The sequence below is a fragment of the Loxodonta africana genome, chromosome 3, assembly GCF_030014295.1.
Source record: "Loxodonta africana isolate mLoxAfr1 chromosome 3, mLoxAfr1.hap2, whole genome shotgun sequence".
NCBI lineage: Eukaryota > Metazoa > Chordata > Mammalia > Proboscidea > Elephantidae > Loxodonta > Loxodonta africana.
Genome location: NC_087344.1, coordinates 158705026 through 158727794, shown reverse-complemented (window position 1 = coordinate 158727794; position 22769 = coordinate 158705026). Strand labels below are relative to the sequence as shown.

The 22769-nt window shown below is 43.5% G+C and overlaps 1 protein-coding gene across 1 annotated transcript in view; it reads right to left on the bottom strand.

Annotated features, from left to right (window-relative positions):
* IGSF3 (immunoglobulin superfamily member 3) overlaps positions 1 to 22769 on the bottom strand; it is a 123671-nt gene that overhangs the window by 40127 nt on the left and 60775 nt on the right. The window contains exons 2-4 of the mRNA XM_010589600.3: positions 9632 to 10009; positions 7220 to 7630; positions 724 to 1113 (exon numbers count right to left, since the gene is read on the bottom strand). Coding sequence (XP_010587902.1) covers positions 724 to 1113; positions 7220 to 7630; positions 9632 to 10009 — 1179 coding nt within the window. The remainder of the gene's footprint in view (positions 1 to 723; positions 1114 to 7219; positions 7631 to 9631; positions 10010 to 22769) is intronic.

Genomic DNA, 22769 nt, shown 5'->3' with positions numbered 1-22769 from the left:
TTTTTTCCCTCTCTATTAAAAACAGAACTATGAGGTAAATCAGATATTAGAGGAACATTCTGTTACCATGGGTGATTAAACACAACATGAGCAAACAGGTAGTCTCTGGAGTTCCCGGCAATGGCAGTTACCCACCCAGACAGGCCAGCTTACATGGAGGCAGGGGGCCCCCTACGCAGCCCTGGAAGTCAGCTAAGCTTCAAAGTCCATGCTCCAGGAAGACTTGCCAGAGCCTAGTCACTGACTTTTAAAAACATTTCAATAGAGAAGAGATGATTAGGGATATGTCAAACTTTATACCCCAAAACACCAGACAGCAAATGCTTCTGAATAAGGCACTTTATGATTTAAAATCCTCCCATAAAAGACCAACTCTCCTTAAGTGAGATCTCTAGATAGGTGTCTACCCACTTCTTCTGGGACTGAATTGCCATCCAGGAGAAAACAATGTTCCTGGATTCCTGGTTTTCCTCCAAGCTGAGCTGGAGCAGGGATCAGCTGAGGTCCAACTCCAGCCTGCAAACACACCCCTGAAGCTCTGCTTATAAATGCGGGGTAGGGTGGGGTGGTTGCTGCTAAGTTGATTAAACCTTTGGGTTCCACCTGCACCCCACCCTCAACACCAGAGTTACTCTTCTCTATCCCCTACTGCACTCATAAGATGCTAGCTGTTGAACCAGGAAGCAGGAGCAGCAGAAGAAAGCAGCCCATCTCTCTACTTACTGAGCGGGAGGACTATGATGGGGATGTTCTTGGGACGCTTGCTCTCCTTGTCAATGAACTTCCCAGTGACCGTTTTCTCCTGCTCAGTCACACGGCAGTTGTATTTCCCACTATCTTCCTGGCGGAGGTGGTAGATCTTCAGCACAAAGACACTGTCGCTCTCTTTGGCCACTTTAAGCTGTCCCCTGGCTTCCCGGTGGGCGAATTCACTGTTGAGGACCGGCACAGCGTTGGGCCCCACACTGGCAATGAGTGAGCTGTTGAAGGCCCAGGAGATGGCAAAGTAACGGTCGGGAATGCTCTGAGCCTCCAGGATGCACCTGAACTCCGCCGGCTCCCCGACCGTGTACAGGCGCTTCTCCGTTTCCAGCCGCACAGCAAACTCTTTGTCTGGGAACACATGTAACAAAACAGATGCGCTCTGGGTGAATCGAACCGTGTCAGCAAATCCCCACAACCCGTGCTCTTCTTCACAAAGCTACCTACAGGTATCACAGCACTCGTCTTAGAGGGAAAAAAACCAACTCAGACCCAGTAATCTGAGGCCCCGAGAAAACTGCAAATACCACAGACAGAATTCCAAGGTTTATTCAGGTAGCTATAGATCCAGACAGTCTTAGGAGTTTATTACCCCTACCACAGCCAATGGGGCTCTGTTTTAAACTTTTAAGGCCCTAGACTGGACTACTGAAGGTCAGTAAGGAACTCTGTGTGTTGTTAGTTGCTGTTGAGTCAATTCCGACTCACACGACCCTGTGTGATAGAGTAGAATTGCCCCATAGGGTTTTCTAAGCTGTGATTTTTATGGGAGTAGATGGCCAGGTCTATCTCCTGCAGAGCCGTTGGGTGGGTTTGAACTGTCAGTCTTTCAGTTAGCTGCCAAGTGCTTAACCACTGTGCCACCAGGGCTCCTTATGGAATTCCTAACATCCCTTATATTGTAGATCACTAGCATCTAACCCTGGTATACACCCTCTCCCAGATCTCCATTTTTTGAAAGACAAAATCACAGAGAAGCCTGGGTGGTGACCCCAATCCTAATACTCAAATTTGAGTAATCCAAATACTCAGAGATGAATATATTCAAATACTCTCACTACCCCCATGTGAATACTAAAAATAAGGAACAGATAAGAAAATTTTGTCACCCTTTGCCTGGATGAAGGAAGTCCTTGGGTGGTGTAAACAGTTAACAAACTCAGCTGCTAACTGAAAGACTGGAAGACCGAGTCTACCCAGAGGCACTGTGGAAGAAAGGCCTCGTGATCTTCTACCAAAAAAAAAAAAATCAGCCATTGAAAACCTTTTGGGGCACAGTTCTACTCTGACACAAATGGGGCTGTCATGAGTCAGAATCGACTTTATGACAAACGGTTTGGACTAGATGAACAAACCTACTTGGGACTATGCACGTTACCTGCTAGATACTGGCTCTCTGGTCAACCAAATTACAGTAATTTATCACCCAACATGAGTAATGGAAAAGTACCTCTTCCATGTAAATTCTGCTGAAGACACGCAAGAGGCGCCCTAGACCTCAAACCTTCCCATTTCCTCACAGGCAGGCTGTGGCTTTCTTCTCCTGGCAGCTAAAGCCTCTTCTTATTTCATGAGAGTTCCTACCCATTCTCTCAGCTTGGTAAACCCTTCATGTTCCCAGGCTGAAGACAAAAGAATTACAATGTACGACCCCCTTTTCTGCACAGCAACTTGCTTCTTGGTCATACCCAGTCAATTAAATCTCTAGAAATTGATGCATGCTTTTTCCAATACCCCCTCACTCCTCGGCTCACTGAAATCTGGCTTCTGGCCCTTCTCCCACATGTCACTGAACTAGCAAATGTTACCAGCAATCCTTCCCCACCCCCTCACTCCCTTACTGTCACAACCACAGGCTTTTCTTAAACCCTGTCCTATGGGTTTCATCTGGCCCTGCTCTTTCCCTTGGGTTCCATAATACCCTCCCTCCTGCTTCGCCTCTTTCTTTCCTGACTATTGTCTCTCTCTCTCTCTCTGGAAGAACCTGGTCCTCCAACCACTTCTTACTGTTGCCGTTATCTTGGGCTCTTCTCTATTTTTACCCTATTGGTTTTTCCTGGGCCCTTCATCACTCCCCAGTTCAGCGCCTAACTGAGCTCCAGAGCCCTTTGTCCCATTCCCATGACACAATGGGTGTTTCACATATTGAGCTTCTTCCTCTACAAGAGTTTGCTTAAAGGATGGACTACCCGATGAAAAATTTAAAATATAAAAGTCAGTCAACGCTGCCACTACTTGGGGAGGCAGAGGCTTTCAAGCAGGGCTCTGCACTTCCTCATTTGCCTTTCTACATCTCCCTCTCCCCCAGTTCAAGGAGCCACTCATGGGCCCCACCCTCAGGGTTCAGGGCCAGAGGGACTCCTCCTTCCACATGCTCTCCATCTTCCGCTTCTAGTATCCATCGTCTGCTTTCCAGACCATTGCCACTGACCTAGTCCTGGCCTTATGGGTTCCTTCCTGTACTATAATGTCCTAGGAGCCCTGAGAGTGTAACATTTAAGCACTCGGCTCCTAATAGAAAGGTTGGCTGTTTGAACCCACCCAGAGGCTCCAAGGGAGAAAGACCTGGTGATCTGCTCCTATAAAGATTACAGCCTAGAAAACCCTGTGGGGCAATTCTACTCTGTCACACAGGGTCGCTATGATTCAGAATCGACTCGACAACACCTAACAGCAGCACAATGTCCTACCTTGTCTCTACTTCAGACGTGGTCTGTTGAATCAGCCTCCAGGTAACCTCCTTTTTCCTTCCCTTTTCAACTTCTGCTTAAAAATCTCTACACTCTACCCCAACTGTCTGCAGCAGTGGTTTTCAAACTTGCTTTGTCGTTAGAGGGAGGAACAGGGCTTTCTTTTTTCAGATAAAATCTTTTTTTTTTTTTTAATTTTGAAATGATTTATTTTACTCAGCACACAAGCTCAGTATTTAAAGCAAGATAGATCTGATTTTATAATCTTTTTGCCATTTTAACTTTCATTGATTCAACAAATACTTAAGTACCTACTCTATTTCAGATACCATTCTGGGTGCTGGGAAGCCAACACCGAGCAAAGCAGCCTTAAATCAATAATCCTTAGGGAGAACATGTTCTAACCAGGTTTATTTGGCCTTTTTACCATGTTAAGCAGTCTTTGAGACTGTTCCATAAATAATACCTAATTTAAATTGATAGTTATTAATAACTCATAATAAAAGCTCACGATAACAGTTCATCACATAGGCATTTTTTTATAGTTGAAGTTTACCTCGGATTTGTAGTTTTAAATACGTTTGATTTGTTATCTGTGTTAGTAAACAAATTTGTTTTGATTTTCTTTTAGCAGAATTTTTCGTAAATAGATTTTCATAACTAAAACTCTACAAGCTAAATTTGAAAGCGAATTTAAGCATGCTTTCAAATTTGTTACTTTAGGTGTTTAATTTTCATTTTTAAACAGGTTTTTAAATACAGTCTCTTTAGGTATACAGAAGAGAAGCAGAAGAAAATGGGATTGTTATGGATGCTTCAAAATGAAGGCATTACCCATGCAGTTAAAGGCATTATGGGACATGAGGTCTGCAATTACTTCTGGAAAGTCGACGTTCGCAATAACTGGGAAAGTAAGCTGTCGTTATTAATATATTTTAAACAGATAACATCTTTTGATGCCCAATATATAAAAGGTTTGGTTGAAGCAAGGGTGGAACCCTTAGGCCCTCATACACCTTCCCCACCACTCTATGGGGTGCATACACACCCCACATGAATCCTCCCATGCACTTTTAAGGGGCTCCTAAGGTTCCATGAAGAACAGTTTGAAAACTTTTGGTCCAAAAGAGTCAGAGGCAAGCTCCATGTCACAGCGTATGGGGCTCCAGGCTACCTTCCCTTTCTCTTCCCATCATGCATGCCCAGAACTCAACAACCTTCTCCATGCTGGCCAAACAACTGTATCCCTTTACATTTCTCCTCCCGATGTCTCATCAAGCTTGAAGCTTAGCTTAAGCCACCAAACTTGGTTGGTTTTCCTGGACTTGTCTTAACAACTATCCCACCTGGGTAAAACTTATTGTTGCCACGGCACTCCATTATTTACTGCGATCCCAGAGCACTTCATACACAATGCAATCATAGCACTTGGCATACTCCACTTAGTCACTGGCTTTCACATCCACATATTTCCCAGTGTAGGGACCAAATATTGGAGCTCCCCAATGCCCATCACCACGGCCACCGTGCTGTAGAGACTCACTATGTGTTTACTGAAATGAACTACGAGAAGCGCAGAATCTGGGATGCAAACACTGAGCCTGAAAAGCACAGGGACACGGAGTGAAGTCATCAACTTTTTTTCTTTTCTTTTGGTTTTAGCAGAAACTTTGCTGGCTTACTTCGGACACATTTAAATGAAAAATGTAAAAAGTCCTAATTTCAAATTATTAAGATTATAATAAAGAAGAGTAATTGATGTAACCTAATTCAAAAGCATTAGGACTCAATATTTGAAGCCGACCTTAAAACCATCCAGGATCGAGAAAGCTAAATACGAAATGAAGTCCCTTCCAGAGGTTTCCTAGTATTGGAAGATCCAGAAGCTTCTAAATTCTCTGGGCCCTGCAGAACAAAGTACCCATTCAGGAGCCCCACCCCTCTTGTAAAAGCCATTAGCTATCCAGAGAATCATATCTGCCTTATTCTCTCTAGAGCTGTGCGTGACAAATTACAGCAGCATAAGAATCACCTGAGAAGCATACTAGAAATTCAGCTTCCCAGGCCCCACCCCAGGAACCACTGCTCTAGAATAAATGATAGACCCACAAGAGGCAGAAGAACTATGCAATGACCAAGACAGCTGACTGCAGCAAGTGGGATAGAGGGTGGGTGGGTCAAGAAAGAGGTCCTGTAGGACAGAACCCACCTGTACCTCAGGCTTCCGCAGCTCATTGCCCATAAACCACAATACCACTTTCCTGGGCAACTGCAGCGCCTCACCAGGGACGAGTCTCAACACAAGCAAAGGCTCTCAGGCCACTTACTCACCCTGATGACGGCACCAACAACCACCCTCCAACCAAACAAGGGGACCAAAGCCCATGCAAGAAATCTGTTCCCCAGCCCAGCTAAGGCAGCCAGCTAGTTGTTAGTCCCAATCTGGAGCCTGGCTGGACTTGGAAGTCTAGAGCGTGGACTCTCAAGATCTTGGGAGAATAATACAAGAGAGTCAGGGAGATGCTGCTAATACTTTTCTCCAGCTCTAAACAAGTCACTCAGCCTGCTCAGAGAACTCCCTTTCCAGGTCTTTCACTTGACAAAACATTGACACTGAACCTGGTACTCTCTAGTCTGGCCTCATCAACACACCCTGTGACTCTCTCTGGGGACACCACGCAGCAATCTGAATTGAGGAGCCTCACCTGTAAAATGAGAATACTGCCATCTACATACCTCACAGAGCTTCTGAAGGGATCGGTGAAGTAACACGTGACAAAGCATTCTGGAAATTATGTTGTCAGGTGCTGCGAGCTGATTCCGACCCTATATAACAGAGTAGAACTGCCCCATATGGTTTCCTAGGCTTTTGTAATCTTTATAGGAGCAGATTGCCAGGTCTTTCTCCCACAGAGCTGGATGGGTTTGAACCACCAACCTTTTGGTTAGCAGCCAAGTGCTTAACTGTTGCACCACCAGGGCTCCTTTAGGAAATTATAAAGCACCACAAAAACTTATTACACATAGAAATAACATTAATTTGTGCTGAGAAGTTTTTCTTTGTAAATTGTGTGTTCCTCATTTTCATAGTAGTTGAATTTTTTTTTTTTGCTCAGTCGTTATGTTTATCTTGGTTTTTATTTTGAAGCATGGAATTGTTAAAGCTCTTTGTGGTTACCTTAATATTTACCCCTATTTTTTAAGTAAAAACCTAACTTATATCACCCTATATTCCCTTGGTTTCCTCTCCATATGGAAGATCTATGCCTCCTGTATTTAGTCAGAAATAATACTAATTTAACCCCAAATTTGTCTACTTCATAATTTTTTGTCTATGAGGGACGGCTCATAATCCCAAATGTCTTGTACAAATGGAGCAGGAATGGTACCTGAAGAATGCAGACCCCATCAAGGAAGGGGGGCCACTGTGTAAGTGGGAATGGGAACTCAGAGTCATCGATACAGATGGCTTTATGTAATATCTCCAATTTTTTAAAAAGATGGTTAACTAATTCAAGAAAATGTAAAATACCATGCAGGTCATAGAAAACATGTCTGTAGGCAGGATTCAGTCTGTGTGGCACTTCTCTGTGACTCACCAGACAGCTAGGTCTTAGGATACCTACCCCCTCTACGTCCCTTAGCTTCCTTTGGCCCTTGGGCAGGACCATCTTTAACTTCACGTGAAAGCCTATTGTACTGTAGACATCGCCAATGTCCACCCTTGCCACCCAGTACATAGGGACAAGAGGCTCAGAGAGACTGACCAGTAGGTTGGACGTTGACCACGGTTCCCTCGGAACGCTTTCGGGTCATGGCATACCACGATCCATCTGGATCCTGGATCCACTCGGTGGCCTCACAGTAGAACTCGCCCTGGTCAGAGGGCTGCAGGTGGAAGACGGTGAGGCGGAATGTGGTCCTCCCCAGCTTGTCCAGCCGCACCTCCCCGAGGCTCTGCCTCTGGGCATATTCACTGCTGGAGTGCAGCACAAAGTCTCGGCTTAGGGAAATGACCTCCACGGACTTCTCGCTGCCTCTCTGCCGGAGCCAAGACACAGATAGGTGGCTGTGCTGGAACGTCTCAGTGGCCACCTCACAACTCAGTTCCAGAGGGTCCTGCTCCACTTTGTGCAAAGTTTGGGGTATGGCGGTGGTCTGCAGAGTGTCGGGGATCACTGCAACAGCAACAAAGAAATGTCCCAAGAACGCACTGTCACAAAATCACAGAATCTTAGGACTTACAGGGGACAGAGCACTCATTCCAAGCAGATTCATGGGTACTGTGGCCTTAACAGGGTCAGCCTTTAACAATTAAAGCAAGGCCACAGACAACTCCACATGGTACATACACCAAAAGAATTTTCTGTTCAACTTTGGAATATATTTTTGGTACTTACCTGTTTGGTATTTTAGTAACACTCCCATAAAATGTGGGTTGTATTTCATTTTACATAATAAACAAATTTTCTGAAAATACTATACAAGGTAATTTTCTTTTAGGTCAAATAAGATTTTGTTGTTGATTTTGGTATAGCTTTGAACTATTTTAATTTCTCTTCTGTTATGGATTGAATTGTGTCCCCCCAAATATGTGTTGGAATCCTAACCCCTATGCCAGGATGTGATCCTGTGTGAGAATAAGGTTTTCTTTGTTACATTAATGGAGCCATATCAGTGTAGGGTGTATCCTAAACCTAATCACTTCTGAGTTATAAAAAGAGCAGATAAGACACAGAAGAAAGCAAAAACAGGGTGAAGAAGATGATTCCAGGTGAAGATCGCCAGGGAACCGAGGAATACAGGGGCTACAGGAGTTGAAAGAGACAAGAATCTTCCTCCAGAGCCGACGGACAGAGAGCTTTCCCTTACAGCCAGTGCCCTGACTTTGGACTAAAAACTTCAAGAACTGTGAGAAAATAAATTTCTAAAGTCACCCACTTGTGGTATTTCTGTTATAGCAGCACTAGGAAACTAAGAAAACTTCTGATTGATGTTCAGATGGAAATGGCTCCTGGAACTTATAGCTTTATGTTTCTATAACTTCCTTGTCTCCTCACTTTCCCTCCCCCATCCTCCAACTTACTTCAGCAATGCAACTCTAGGAAAGTTTTTTTTTTTTTTTTTTCAATGTATGGTAGAGGGAAGAATCATCATCCCCTATTTGTAAGTAAGTTTGAATTTCATACAATTCATCTGTCAAAGTGGTCCACACTGGAAGGAAGATGTAGTATGGAGACCTGATGAGGTAAGTGAAAGAGATTTCCCTGTGTTCTCTTGGTCAGAATTTTACTCTGATCCTTACATCTTTCTGGAGGTAAAACAGCAACACCTCTCTGACTGATGAGGGCAACTCAATTACGATTAGTGTGTGCTTGCTCACTGGATTCATATCTGGATTGGGTGAAATAATGAATTGTTTGGGCCTTAAAGGCCTCCTGTTGGGATGATCTTAAAAGCTTCCTATTGAGATGCCAATTTGTCAGGGAAAAGAAAATTAAACAAAGGACAGTGCTTGTGTTAATAAAAGAACTGTCAATACCCCTTCGTGGCCCTCAAGTTAATTGTGACAAGAAGAACTTGAAATTAAGACTTGGGCAGAAAAATAGAACAGCTTCGTTATTTTTAAATTTTCACTTCGGCGAGCACAGTGGCAAAGCTCCCCACTGCCTCTCCCTCATGCTTCCGCCTTCCTTAGGGAAGCACCAAGGTCAAGGGCAACAGCTAGCTCGCAATTCCTTATTCATGGTGCCAAAGGACCTACTAACGCAGTCGAGGTCTGGGCAAGGACCTGCAGCCACATTCCTGCCCCACCCACGTCAAAGCCTGTTCCAAGGATGTCGTCTATCTTCCACCTAATGTCATACACTTCATCTCTCTCGTCATTTCTTCAGTTCATCTACCACAAATGCCCTTGCCTTATACTTTCATAGACCCTTTCACCAGCCCGAGGGTTAGCCTTCCCTGAAATTCTTAACATCTACAGTTGGTCCTTTTTAAGTTTCGACCTCACTCTTCGATAATTTACAAGTTAACACACAAATGCTGCCCACTTTGTGCTGTGCTGTTGACCTCTAAAACATCTGGGAAGTTTTTGTGTTTTTTTTAAGTCAAGCACATGGTATAGAACCAAGTGACACAGAAAGAGCCCCGGCCATGTGACAACAGTGTCTCCTTACCCACTAGGTTCATCTTGGCACTGTAACTCCCAAAGAATTGGTCGTCTGGGCTGGGCGTGTGGCATTCATACTCCCCCACGTCCCGGGCCTGGAGATCTGTGATATGCAGTAAGGCTGAGTTTTCCTGGACTCTCTCCACGTAGATCTTTCCACTGCGCACACGCTGGGTATAGATGGCATACGGGAAGGAAGAGTCCGTGGTGCTGACGATCTGTACCTCGCGCTCTGGGGCGGAGGGCAGGTAAATGGACCACTGGAAATTCTGCACGGAACGCCCCTGGTAGCCACTCACGTTGCACCAGATGGTGATGTGGGAGCCCTCTGTGCGGTACAAGGGTCCTTCCTGGACGGTGACCTGCCATTGTGCTGATACTACACCTGCAGGCAGAGAGGCACACACAACACACTCGCTTACTTCTCAGACCAAAATGCAAGATAGGCAGCAACCTTCAAGGGGTGTATTATTATTGTGACATGATAATAATACAAAGAGCTTACTGGCCCTTTCAGAGGTGCTCGGTGATTTACAAATACTAATTAAAACACTCGGTGGTAAAACACCATCCCTAATTTACATATATGGGAATTTGATAGTACAAGGGTGTGTTTTCCTTACTTGTTCAATGGCTGACCCTTGGGAAAATAATTTAGTCCCTCGGTTTGTCATTTATGTGGCAGTTTTATATCTATTAATGCTGTTTATATAGTTTTTAATAAAATGAACAGGAAAAGTAGAATCCTTGGCACGATTTCACAGGGAAACAAAAGCAACCGTCTTCCAGTCTGGCTGAAATGAAACCGTTCCTTCCTCCGCAGAGGGCTGGCGGAGACTGGGGCCCTGTTTCTGGTACTGCACCCTCCGTTTTCACATGTGGGCCCCCCCCCCGACTCCACACCATCCTGAGGACATTCCCAGGCTCCTCTTCCCTATCAGCAGAGGCAGAGCTAAGCTCCTGCAGGCTGAGCCCACACCACCTGACTGAGGGAACCGAAGCAGAGCCCTGGTGCTCGATCCCACACACTGACAACGGGCAAATCTGCCACAAGGACAGTCTGGCTGCCCTTGAGCTCACAGCTCTGATTCACCCACTGGCCCCCCGCCTTCTGACTGGGATGTGGTTCTCCAATGGTCACTCTGCTGCCTTCTCTGTGTCCTTCATAACATGGTGTCTATCCCCTTGCAGACCAAGGAGGGGGGTCTAAAATAGGATGAATTTCATTTCTCGTTCCAGGCCAGCACAACATGGATCATGCCTGACCCACTCAAAAGGTGGCAGGGGACACACTCCTTTGTCTTCCCCCTGGGTAGGAGCAGAGCACAGCAGAGAGAACAACTGTCTGATAGAAAGAGCAGGTGAACTCTAGCTGCAGCTCTGCCGTGAATTAGAATTGGCAGTGTCCTCTTCGGCAAAGAGCTTTTCATCTCTGGACCTTGACCTCACCCATAAAATGATTTAGAAAAAGGCTTTAAAATTCCTTGGTGGCACGAACAGGTAAGCTCTCAACTACTGAACGGTTGTTGGTTCAAGTCTACCCAAAAGCACTTCAGAAGAAAGGCCTAGCAATCTACTTCTGAAAGACCACAGACATTAAAAACCCTATGGAGGAACTTCTAAGTCACTTGGTAAAATAATTCTATTAAGAAAACATTCTGCATCCCACTTTGAAATGTGGCGTCTGGGGTCTTAAATGCTAATAAGCGGCCATCTAAGATGCATCAATTGGTCTCAACCCACCTGGATCGAAGGAGAATGAAGAACACCAAGGTCACACGATAACTATGAGCCCAAGAGACAGAAAGGGCCACGTGAACCAGAGACTTACATCATCCTGAGACCAGAAGAACTAGTTGGTGCCCGGCCACAATCGATGACTGCCCTGACAGGGAGCACAACAGAGAACTCCTGAGGGAGCAGGAGATCAGTGGGATGCAGACCCCAAATTCTCATAAAAAGACCAGACTTAATGGTCTGACTGAGACTAGAGGAATCCCAGTGGTCATGGTCCCCAAACCTTCTGTTGGCCCAGGACAGGAACCATTCCTGAAGCCAACTCTTCAGACATCGAAGGGACTGGACAGTGGGTGGGAGAGAGATGCTGACGAAGAGTGAGCTACTTGTATCAGGTGGACACTTGAGACTGTGTTGGCATCTCCTGTCTGGAGGGGAGATAGGAGGGTAGAGAGGGTTAGAAACTGGCAAAATCGTCAAGAAGGAGAGACTGGAAGGAGGGAGCAGGCTGACTCATTAGGGGGAGAGTAAGTGGGAGTATAGAGTAAGGTGTATATAAGCTTATATGTGACAGACTGACTTGATTTGTAAACTTTCACTTAAAGCACAATAAAAATTATTAAAAAAAAAAAACAAACCCTATGGAGTACAGTTCTACTCTGACACGCATGAGGAAGCCATGAATCCAAATTCACTCAATGGCAACTGGTTGTTTTTGTTTTTTTTTAAGAAGGCTTTGGAGTGGATTGGTTTGTGTTCCAATGCTGGCTTTGTCACTAGCTGTGCCTTTGGACAACTTACTTAACCTCTCCGAGCCTCAGCTTCCTTAACTGTAAGGTGAGGATGATAATGTGTGCCTCAAAGAGTTATTATAAAGATTGAATAATGTCTGTAAAGCCCCCAGTGCAGGGCCCCGCCCACAAGTAGTCCTCAATAAAGATCCCTTCTGGTTGGAACATTCTGTATCTCTGGATCCAGAGAAGACAGGTCTTGGCCCGTGATCACTCAAGGACATTTCAATGGCCTCTTGATAATGACACCATCTCTCAGCTCACAGCTGCAGCCCACCTCCCTGGAAGCTCCCTCTTCTCCCCAAAAAGGGGAATCGCAGCTGCCCCAGCATAAACCTATCTGAAGTGGAGCCAGCTGGTGAACAGCCGGGACTACTGAAACATCAGTGGCACACAGCTCTAAGCTCAGCTGGGTGGTGGTTGTGTCTCAAAGCCAGCTGATCTAATCTGCAAGATGAGGGACCTCAAAGAAGGCTGAAGGGAAGACAAGTGGAGCTGGGGTCTTCCTTTGAGGTACTACTGCTAACCCTTGGATGCACAGTGCAATCACCTGGAGGACTTTACAAGCTCACAGTGCCTGGGTCCCACCCCAGTGTAACTGGTCAGGGGTGCAGCCTGCACATTACCAGTTACTGCTGAGTGTCAAGTCAATTCTGACACATGGTGACCCCTTGTGTTGCAGAGTAAAACAGCATTCCATTGAGTTTTCAAGCCTGGACATGAGGGTATTTAAAAACTCCCTAGGTGATTCTAATACAGGCGTCTCTACCCACATGGTGCCAGTCAGGTGCCCAAATAAAACAACATACGGTCCAATGGTTAAGTGGTTGGTTGCTAACTGAAAGGTTGGCAATTCAAATGCACCCAGTGGCTCAACGGGAGAAAGACCTGGCGATCTGCTTCCATAAAGATTACAGCCAAGAAAACCTCATGGGCCAGTTCTACTCTGTCACATGGGGTCACTATGAGCTGAAATAGACTCGACGGCACCTAACAACAACAGTATCGTCCTAACTTCAGCTTTCAGATCCTCAATAGTGGAAGCCTCTCCCTTCTTCAAAGACTACACTGATTAGGTTCAAGAAAGTTTGATCCTCCTCTAGCCTTCTGATGGGCAGAAGAAAGCAGCTGAGATCCAGCAGATGCTGGCTGTTGTGACGCAATAATGAGCTTAACAAGAGAGCCTTCTATTTACACACCTTACAAAAGCACTTGATCAGTAGATAACACACATTTTACCTCTGGAAGGTAAACAGCGTCAAGTAGCTTGAGTGAGCCAGAGCCTGAACCAAGCAAACCTGTTACCTTCGAGACAATTCTGACTCATAACAACCCAACAGGACAGGGCAGAGCTGCCACATAGGGTTTCCAATGTTGTAAATCCTTGTGGAAGCTGACTGCCATATCTTTCTCCTGAGGGGCAGCTGATGGATTCAAACCACCGACCTTTCAGTTAGCAGCCGAGCTCTTGACCACTACACCACAGGACTCCTTTGAGAGGAGTCAGGGCATCAGGATCAGAAAAACTTGCCCAAACCTTAAGACAGTTATAAACAGTCCTGACAAATAAATACAGGTTTCCCCTGCTATCCAAAAATAGAGCATTCCTGTGAAAACGTTCGTAAGCTGAAATGTCGTAAAGCAAAGAAGCAATTATCATTAATTTATATATGGCAAAAATTTTTAAGAGTTCCCAGACCCAAAAAATAACCTACCAAATCATACCAAATACCATGCAAAACCTAAAATAACACTAACATATAGTAAAGGTACGGATGATACGATAAATACACAGCCTATATAAACTAGAAGTACATAGGTACAATGTAGTTTCACTCTTGATGCTCAGGGTGCACGATGGCTGTTTTAACAGCTGGCAGCAAAACAAATGCTAAACGCTATTTCTGCTTTTCATCTTTTTTCGTAAAAACAAAAATCCTCTTCATATTCCTTTCAGTTAGCGGTAACAGGCACTAAGGCAGGCCTTTCGTAAAAGTGAAGAGGCATAAAGGGAACTTTTGAAAAGTGAGGGATACCTGTACTTTTTGGACTTGAACCACACATATTCACACATTTCACTGCACCTGTTTATTAAATATCGCCATAATTTCCTACCCTCCTCCAAAGGGCCTTTGACCACTGAAAATAACGCTGCTCATAGGAAGTGGACCTGATCATAGAAATAAAAGTTAACTTTCTTCTCAGCTGTTTAATTCCCCCAGCCGCACCCACTCTCCTCATTTGGTTCTGAGTCACTGCTGCCTTCCCACAGGTCTCTCTCCCAACCCTGAGGAATCTGTCCCCCAACCCTGAGGAATCTGTCCCCCACCCCTTTCACCTTCTTCCACAGCCTAGAAAGGAAGGCTTCTCCCAGGCAAGGATAAAGTTTTTGTGAATTTTTTTTTCTTCCTTTGGGCATTCCTGTACTCTTTGAATTACTTTGCAGTAAGTATTGATCAGTAATTTAAGAAGAAAATATTTAAAATGTACATAATATAATGTTCCCAGGGTGGTACAAATGGTTAATGTGCTCAGCTGCTAACAGAAAGGTTTGAGGTTCAAGTCCACCCAGAGGTGTCATGGAAGGAAGGTGTGGAGACCTACTTCTGAAAAATGAGCCACGGAGCTATGGAGCACACTTCTACCCTGACACACACGAGGGCACCATGAGTCAGAATCAGCTGGACAGGGGCTGGTTACCTGTACCTATAGCTCTGAAAAAGGACTAGAAAGAAACACTGGTTACAGGGTTACAAGTGATTCTTATTTTCTCCTTTATATTTTACTCCACCCCTCCTCTCTCAGTCCTCTGCAATGAGTATGCACTACATTTCCTATTAGAAAAAAATTAACCCCAAATAAAAAGAATACGTCTGCTTTATAAAATTTAAATACTAGAGAAAGGCAAAAAAAAAAAAAGGAAACATACCAGCTACAATCTGATCACCCCGTGATAACTCTTACCATTTTGGTATCTATCTGGTCTTTTTTTTCCTAGGCATATATACCTTTTTAGTTGAAATTGAAAAAATGGGATTATACTGTATATACTGTCTCATAACTTGATTTTTTTCACTTAACATACCTTTAATATTATTTCATGTTATTAGGTATTCTCCTACAAAATCTTTCAATATATAACAGGGCTTGGTAAACTTTTTCTGTAAAGGACTATACCGTAAATATTTTAGGCTTTGCGGGCCGTGCAGTCTCTGTGGAAACTACCCGGCTCTGCCATTGTAGCACAAAAACAGCCATGGGCCATACATAAATGAGAAGCATGGCTATGTTCCAATAAAACACTACTAACAAACACTAAAATTTGAATTTCAAATAATTTTCACATGTCACAAAATATCCTTTCAATTTTTTTTTCAACCATTTGAAAATGTAAAAACCAAGCTTTGCTCTTGCTGTCCATACAAAAATAAGAGGCTGATGAGATTTGGTCCATGGGCTGTACCTTGCTGACCCCTGCCATAACCCGTTGCCGTCAAGTCGATTCCGATTCATAGCAACCCTATAGGATAGGGTAGAACTGCCTCATAGAGTTTCCAAGGACACCTGGTGGATTCGAACTGCCAACCTCTTGGTTAGCAGCAGCGGTAGCTCTTCACCACTACGCCACCAGGGTTTCCAACCCCCGCCATACAGTCCCATAATTTGTGTAACCAATTTTCCTAACTGGTCCTCTATCTTCTTCTCTCTGTCTCTCTTCACCCACTCTTTTTGCTGTTATAAACAACAATGCCCAGAATATCCTTGAAGCCAGAATTTTGTACGTTTCAATGAACATTTGCTTAGTGGCATTCCTAGCATTCTTCCAGCCACATTTCCACAAGGGGAATCAATGCCAGCCCCACCTCTCCTCCTGGAGGCACGTGCCTAACAGAGCATTTGTTCTCATTCCCAGCTCTGGGATCTCAAGGAAGATTCTGCCTGTGCTGCTCCACCTTCTCAACAGTCTTGCCCACTGTAGCTTCAGGTACATATTATTCCCTGAACTGAACTACCTCTCAACAGCTTTTTTCCTCCAAGCTGTCCGCATTTGACAGCCACTGTCTTCATCTGGAAGAGTGTTTCTAAACTCGTTGTGGAGATTCACAAACACGTCAGTACACTTAAGGCTCCAAGAAGTCAAATCTAGGAAAGAAGCCTACTGATTTTGTTTAAGGCTTAAACAAATTTATTTGTAGGCTAAACTTTTCCCTTAGACTTCTGCTCACATCCCTTAAATGGGTTTCTCTTGGCATCAGTCTGGGAAGTGCTGGTAGATTTTTTTTTTTTAATTGTTTTAGGTGAAACTTTATAGCGCAAATTTAGCATCTCATTCAAAATTTATACACAAATTGTTTTGTGACATTGGTTGTAATCCCTGCAATGAGTCAGCATTCTCCCTCTTTCCCTTATACCCCGGGTTCCCCATGTCCATTCGTCCCGTTTTCCTGTCCCTTCCTGCCTTCTCATCTTTGCTTTTGGGCAGGTATTGCCCATTAGGTCTCCTATACTTGACTGAACTAAGAAGCATGTTCCTCACATGTTTTATAGGCCTGTCTAATCTTTGGCTGAAAGGTGGACTTCAGCAGTGGCTTCAGTTCTGAGTTAGCAAGGTGTCCAGGAGCCATAGTTTCGGGAGTCTCTCCAGTCTCTGTCAGACCAGTAAGTCTGGTCTTTTTTTGTGAATTTGAATTTTGTCCTACATTTTTCTCTCACTCTGTACAGGACCCTCTATTGCGATCCCTGTCAGAGTGGTCAGTGGTGGTAACTGGGCACCATCTATCTCTTCTGGGCTCAGGCTGGTAGAGGTTGTGGTTCATGTAGTCTAGTCCATTGGTCCTTTAGACTGATATTTTCCTTGTGCCTTTGGCTTTCTTCGTTCTTCTTCGCTCTGAACTCGATGGGACCGATAGATGTATTTTACACGGCTGCTCACAAGCTTTTAAGACCCCAGATGCTACTCACCAAAGCAGGATGTAGAACATTTTCTTTATAAACCATGTTATGCCAATTGACCTGGATGTCCCCTGAGACCATGGTTCCCAGCCTTCAGCCCCTGTATCTCAGTCCCTCAGGTGTTTAGATATGTCTTGGAAGCTTCTATGACTTTGCCGTGGTTGAGTTGTGCTGACTTCCTCTAAACTGTGTGTTGTCTTTACCTTCACCAAAGTTACCACTTGTCTACTACCTAGTTAGTGATTTCCTCTGTTCACCTCTCCTCCCTTGTAACCATCAAAGATTTTTTTTTTCTCTGTGTAAACCTTTCCCTGAGTCTTTATAATAGTGGTCTCATACAATATTTGTCCTTTTGTGACTGACCTTTTTCACTCAGCAAAATGTCCTCTAAATTCATCCATGTTGTGAGATGTTTCACAGATTCATCACTGTTCTTCATTGTTGTGTAGTATCCCATTGTGCGTATGTACCATAATTTGTTTATCCACTCATCTATTTATGAGCACTTAGGTTGCTTCCATCTTTTTTGCTATTGTGAATAATGCTGCAATGAACACGAGTGTGGATGTCTCAGTCATCTAGTGCTGCTATAACAGAAGGACCGCAAGTGGATGGCTTTAACAAAGAGAAATTTATTTCTTCACAGTCAAACAGTCCATATTCAGGGCATCGGCTCCAGGGGAAGGTTTTCTCTTTCTGTCAGCCTTCTCATCAGTCTTTCCCCAAACTAGGAGCTACTCCACGCAGGGAGCCAGGTCCAAAGAACACGCTCTGCTCCTGGCACTGCTTTCTTGGTGGTATGAGGTACCCCCCTCTGCTCCCTTCCCTTTCCTTTTTATCTCTTGAGAGATAAAGGTGGTGCAGGCCACATCCCAGGGAAACTCCTTTTACATCGGATCAGGGATGTGACCCGGGTAAAAAAAAAAAAAAGGGTGTTATAATCCTACGCTAATCCTCTCTGACATAAAATTACAATCACAAAATGGAGGACAACCACGCAATACTGGGAATCACGGCCTAACCAAGTTGACACATATTTTGGGGGGACACAATTCAATCCATGACGGTGGATATGTCTATTTGTGTGATGGTGCTTATTTCTATAGAATATATCCCAAGGAATGGGACTACTGGATCATATGGTATTTCTATTTCTAGCTTTTTAAGGAGGCGACATATCGTTTTCCATAATGGCTGTACCATTTTGCATTCCCACCAGCCATGCATAAGAGTTCCAATCTCCCTGCAACCTCTCCAACACTTATTTTCTCTTTTTTTGACTTGTGTCAGTAATGCTGGTGTGAAACGGTATCTCATTGTAGTTTTGACTTGCATTTCTCTATTGACTAAAATGATCACAAGCATTTCCTCATGTGTCTGTTAGGTGTCTAAATGACTTCTTTGGTGAAGTATCTGTTCATATCTTTTGCTCATTTTTTAATTGGATTATTTGTCTTTTTGTTATTGAGGTGTTGAAGTATTCTATAGATTTTAAAGATTAGACACTTGTCAAATATGTTGTAGCCAAAAGTTTTTTTCCCAGTCTGTAGGTTTTACTCTTCTGGTGAAATCTTTTGATGAGCATACATGTTTAATTTTTAGGAGCTCCCAGTTATCTATCTTCTGGTGTTTGTACATTGTTAGTCATGGCTGGTATTGAATTTATGCCATGTATTTGGACCCCAAAGACCAAAGAAGAATTGACGCCTTTGAACTGTGGTGTTGGCGGAGAATATTGAGTATACCACGGACTGCCAAAAGAATGAACAAATCTGTCTTGGAAGAAGTATAGCCAGAATGCTCCTTAGAAGGATGGTGAGACTATGTCTCACATACTTGGACTTGTTATCAGGAGGAACCAGGCCCTGGAGAAGAACCGCATACTTGGTAGAGGGTCGGCAAAAATGAGGAAGACCCTCAACAAGATGGACTGACACAGTGGCTACAACAATGGGCTCAAGCATAAAAAGGAATGTATGGATGGCACAAGGCTGGACAGTGTTTCGTTCTGCTGTTCACAGGGTCGCTATGAGATGGGACCAACAATGGTACCTAACAACAGCAAAGTGTTGTCCCTAATTTTTCTTTAATGATCTTTATCATTTTAGGTTTTACATTTAGGTCTTCGTTTGATACATTTTGAATTAGTTTTTGTGTATGGTGTGAGGTATGGGTCCTGTTTCTTTTTTTACAGATGGACATCCAGTTTTGCCAGCACCATTTGTTAAAAGACTGTCTTTTCCCCATTTAATGGACTTTGGTCCTTTGTCAAAGATCAGCTGACCATAGGCAGATGGATTTACATCTGGGTTCTCGATTCCGTTCCATTGGTCTACGTGTCTGTCATTGGACCAGTACCAGGCTGTTTTGACTACCGTAGCTGTATAGCAGGTTCTGAGATCAGGTGGTATAAGGCCTCCTATTTTGTTCTTTTTCTTTCATAATGCTTTGCTTATCCGGGGCCTCTTTCCTTCCCATACAATGTTGGTAATTAGCTTTTCCAACTCAATAAAGAATGCTGTTGGTATTTGGATCAGGGCTATGTTGTAACCGTTTATTGCTTTGGGTAGGACTGACATTTTCACAATGTTGAGTCTTCCTATCCATAAGCATGGTATGTTTTTCCATTTATGTAGGCCTCTCTTGATTTCTTGCAATAGTGTTTTGTAGTTTTCTTTGTATAGGTTTTTTTAAGTCCGTTAAAATGTTAGATAGGAATGGTGATGAAGAGCATCCTTGTCTTGTTCCCGTTCTGAGGGGGAATGCTTTCAGTTTCTCTCCGTTGAGAATGACGCTGGCTGTTGGTTTTGTATAGGTGCCCTTTATTATGTTGAGGAATTTCCCTTCTATTCCTATTTAATTGAGATTTTTAATCAGAAATGGGTGTTGGACTTTTATCAAATGCCTTTTCTGTGTCATTGATTGAGATGATCATGTAATTCTTCTGTTCTATTTCTGTGCTGGATTACACTGATTTTCTAATGTTGAATGATATTTGCACACATGGTATGAATCCCACTTGGTCGTGGTGTATTATTATTTTTCTTATATGACACTGAATTGTATTGGCTAGAATTTTGTTGAGAATTTCTGCACCTATATTCATGAAAGCTATTGGTCTGTAATTTTGTTTTTTTGTGGTGTTTTTGACTATCTTTGGTATCAGGGTTATACTGGTTTCATAGAATGAATTCAGGAGTAATCCTTCCTTTTCTACCCTCTGAAACAGTTTGAGTAGTACTGGTGAGTGCTCTTCTCTGAATGTTCGGTAGAATTCTCCAGTGAAGCTGCCTGGGCCAAGGCATTTTTTTTACTGAGACTTTTTTTTTTTTTTAATTGCCTCTTCAATCTCTTTTTTTGTTACGGGTCTGTTCAGATTTTCTGTCTCAGTTTGTGTTAGTTTAGGTAGGTAGTATGTTTCTAGGCATTTGTCCCTAGGTTTTCAAATTTGCTGGGGTATAATTTTTCATAATATTCTGTTAAAATCTATTTTATTTCAGCTGGGCCTGTTGTAATGTCCCTCATCTCATTTCTTATTTGGGTTATTTGCTTCCTCTCCTGTTCATCTTTTGTCAATTTGGCCAATGGTTTGTCAGTACTGACAGATTTTTAACCCCTCCCTGCTAACTCCCTGAACCAGTAGATCTCCACCTTGACTCTGAAGAAGAATCACCGGAGGTACCTTTTGAAATACAGATCCTTGAGCCACATTTCACACCTTCTAATTCCAAAGGTCTCAGCTGGGACTCTGGAATCTACAGATAATTTTCCAGGCACATACCCTTAACTGTATTTTAAGAACAACTGCCTTAAATCTTAATCAGGATTCAAAATAAGGCCTGTGACTGGTGTGAAACACGGGTACCTGATTTGGGATTTTATCAGCTGATAATCACCTTCAGCCTCCTGTGTTCCCCCACACTGCCCCCAAAACCCTCTTCCCTTGGCCATCTTTTTTATATTCACCCAAGTCTGTAGCCTCTTAATTTCCCTTGCTCCCTTCCCAAAGCAAAAATGTGTTTCAATTTTTTCCCTTCCCCTGCGAGATATGATAAACTATGTCCCACTTTAACTGCCACTTCTATGAAGTCTCCTCAAATCCCCTACATCTCCTCTCCATGCACCCAGCCAAAGAAAGGAGTATCTCCTCCTGTTTTCCCAACTGGTTCACAGAGTTATAAGTACCCTTCTCATATTACATTGTAATTATTTACTTAAGGTATTTGTATTTCAAACTGGTTAAGAGATACAGATGTTAACCAAAAGGTCAGTAATTCGAATCCACCAGCCACTCCTTGGAAATCCCGTGGGGCAGTCCTACCCTGTCCTACAGGGTCAGTATGAGTCAGAATTCACTTGATGGCAATGGGTTTTTGGTTATCCCAAATTAGATGAGGGCTCCTCAAAGGGCAGGGGCTGTGTCTTATTTGATTCTGAATGTAGTCCTCAATACAATGCCTGACTTATAGTGGTAGAAGAATAAATATTTGTTGAAGGAATAAACATTATAAAGATTTCTTGTTCCTTAATTATTTGCTTGAGGTTTCTTTATACTAGAGAGGAATCTGGCAATGGGCGGCATGATTCAGAAGTTAGTGACCAGGGAGGGGTCACCGTGCCTGTGAAAGCCAGCTTCTCATGTGTTTTTGGGAACATGCCTGGGCCCAGTGACCTAAATCTCCAGGCACAGGACCCAATTTATATGCTCAAGATGCAGGACTGAGCATGTTCAAGGTGTCAGAAGGATCGACCTCACCGTTCCACAGCTCCTTTTCCAGGTGTGGCCTCCATGACTATCACAGCTCATTCAACGCACAGCTGTCACGATTCTGCACGTGACCTCCGCCCCACTAGTCAATCTCTTTATCTACAAAATGGGAATAATGTCACCCACCATGTATCAACCTCACAGGTGACTTTAGAGATCAAATAACACTGTGAAAGTCACCAAAAAAAGATTTTAAAATTCCTTCTCATTTCCACTGATGTGAGATACCAACCTATAAACAGGAAAAATCTTTGTAAGTTACAAGAATATTAACGTTCAACTTTAAGTTAAAATGGAAAACTGTATATGCAGTAAAATTATGCCAAAACAAAAGAAACAAAAAAAACCCTGTACCTAGAAAAATAACCAGAGACAACATGAATGATGCTGGGCTAGATCTTTGAGTGGTGAGATGGGTGAGTTCCTCCACTCTCTTTTCCTTTTCTCTAGTTTCCCACTGTTTACAAAAACAAGCCTGTGTTGCCTTTAAATGAAAAGATAAATGACCATAATGATTAGCCCTTTAGTGCACCAGGCGCTGGCCTAACTGTTCTGCACAAATCATCTCATTTAATCCTCGCAACAACTAAGTGAGGTCGGTTTCATTACAGCCACATTTATCAGAGGAGGAAATGGTCTTCGAGGTTAAGCAACTTTCTCCACAACACAGAACATGACTAATAGTGTCCGTAATCTGTGGCTCCTACTGAATATGCTTGGTGAATGAATACCAGTGACAAATAATGATTAATCACCAATTGGGTCTTCTTGCCCACCTGGTCTTATAAGGCTATGGGGGATCTGTACGGCCTCAGGTTTAAAATACCAGGCACCAAGGGGTTGGGATCTGCTAAGATGGAGACCAGGCCAGCCAAGTGCCTCATAAAACGTAAAGC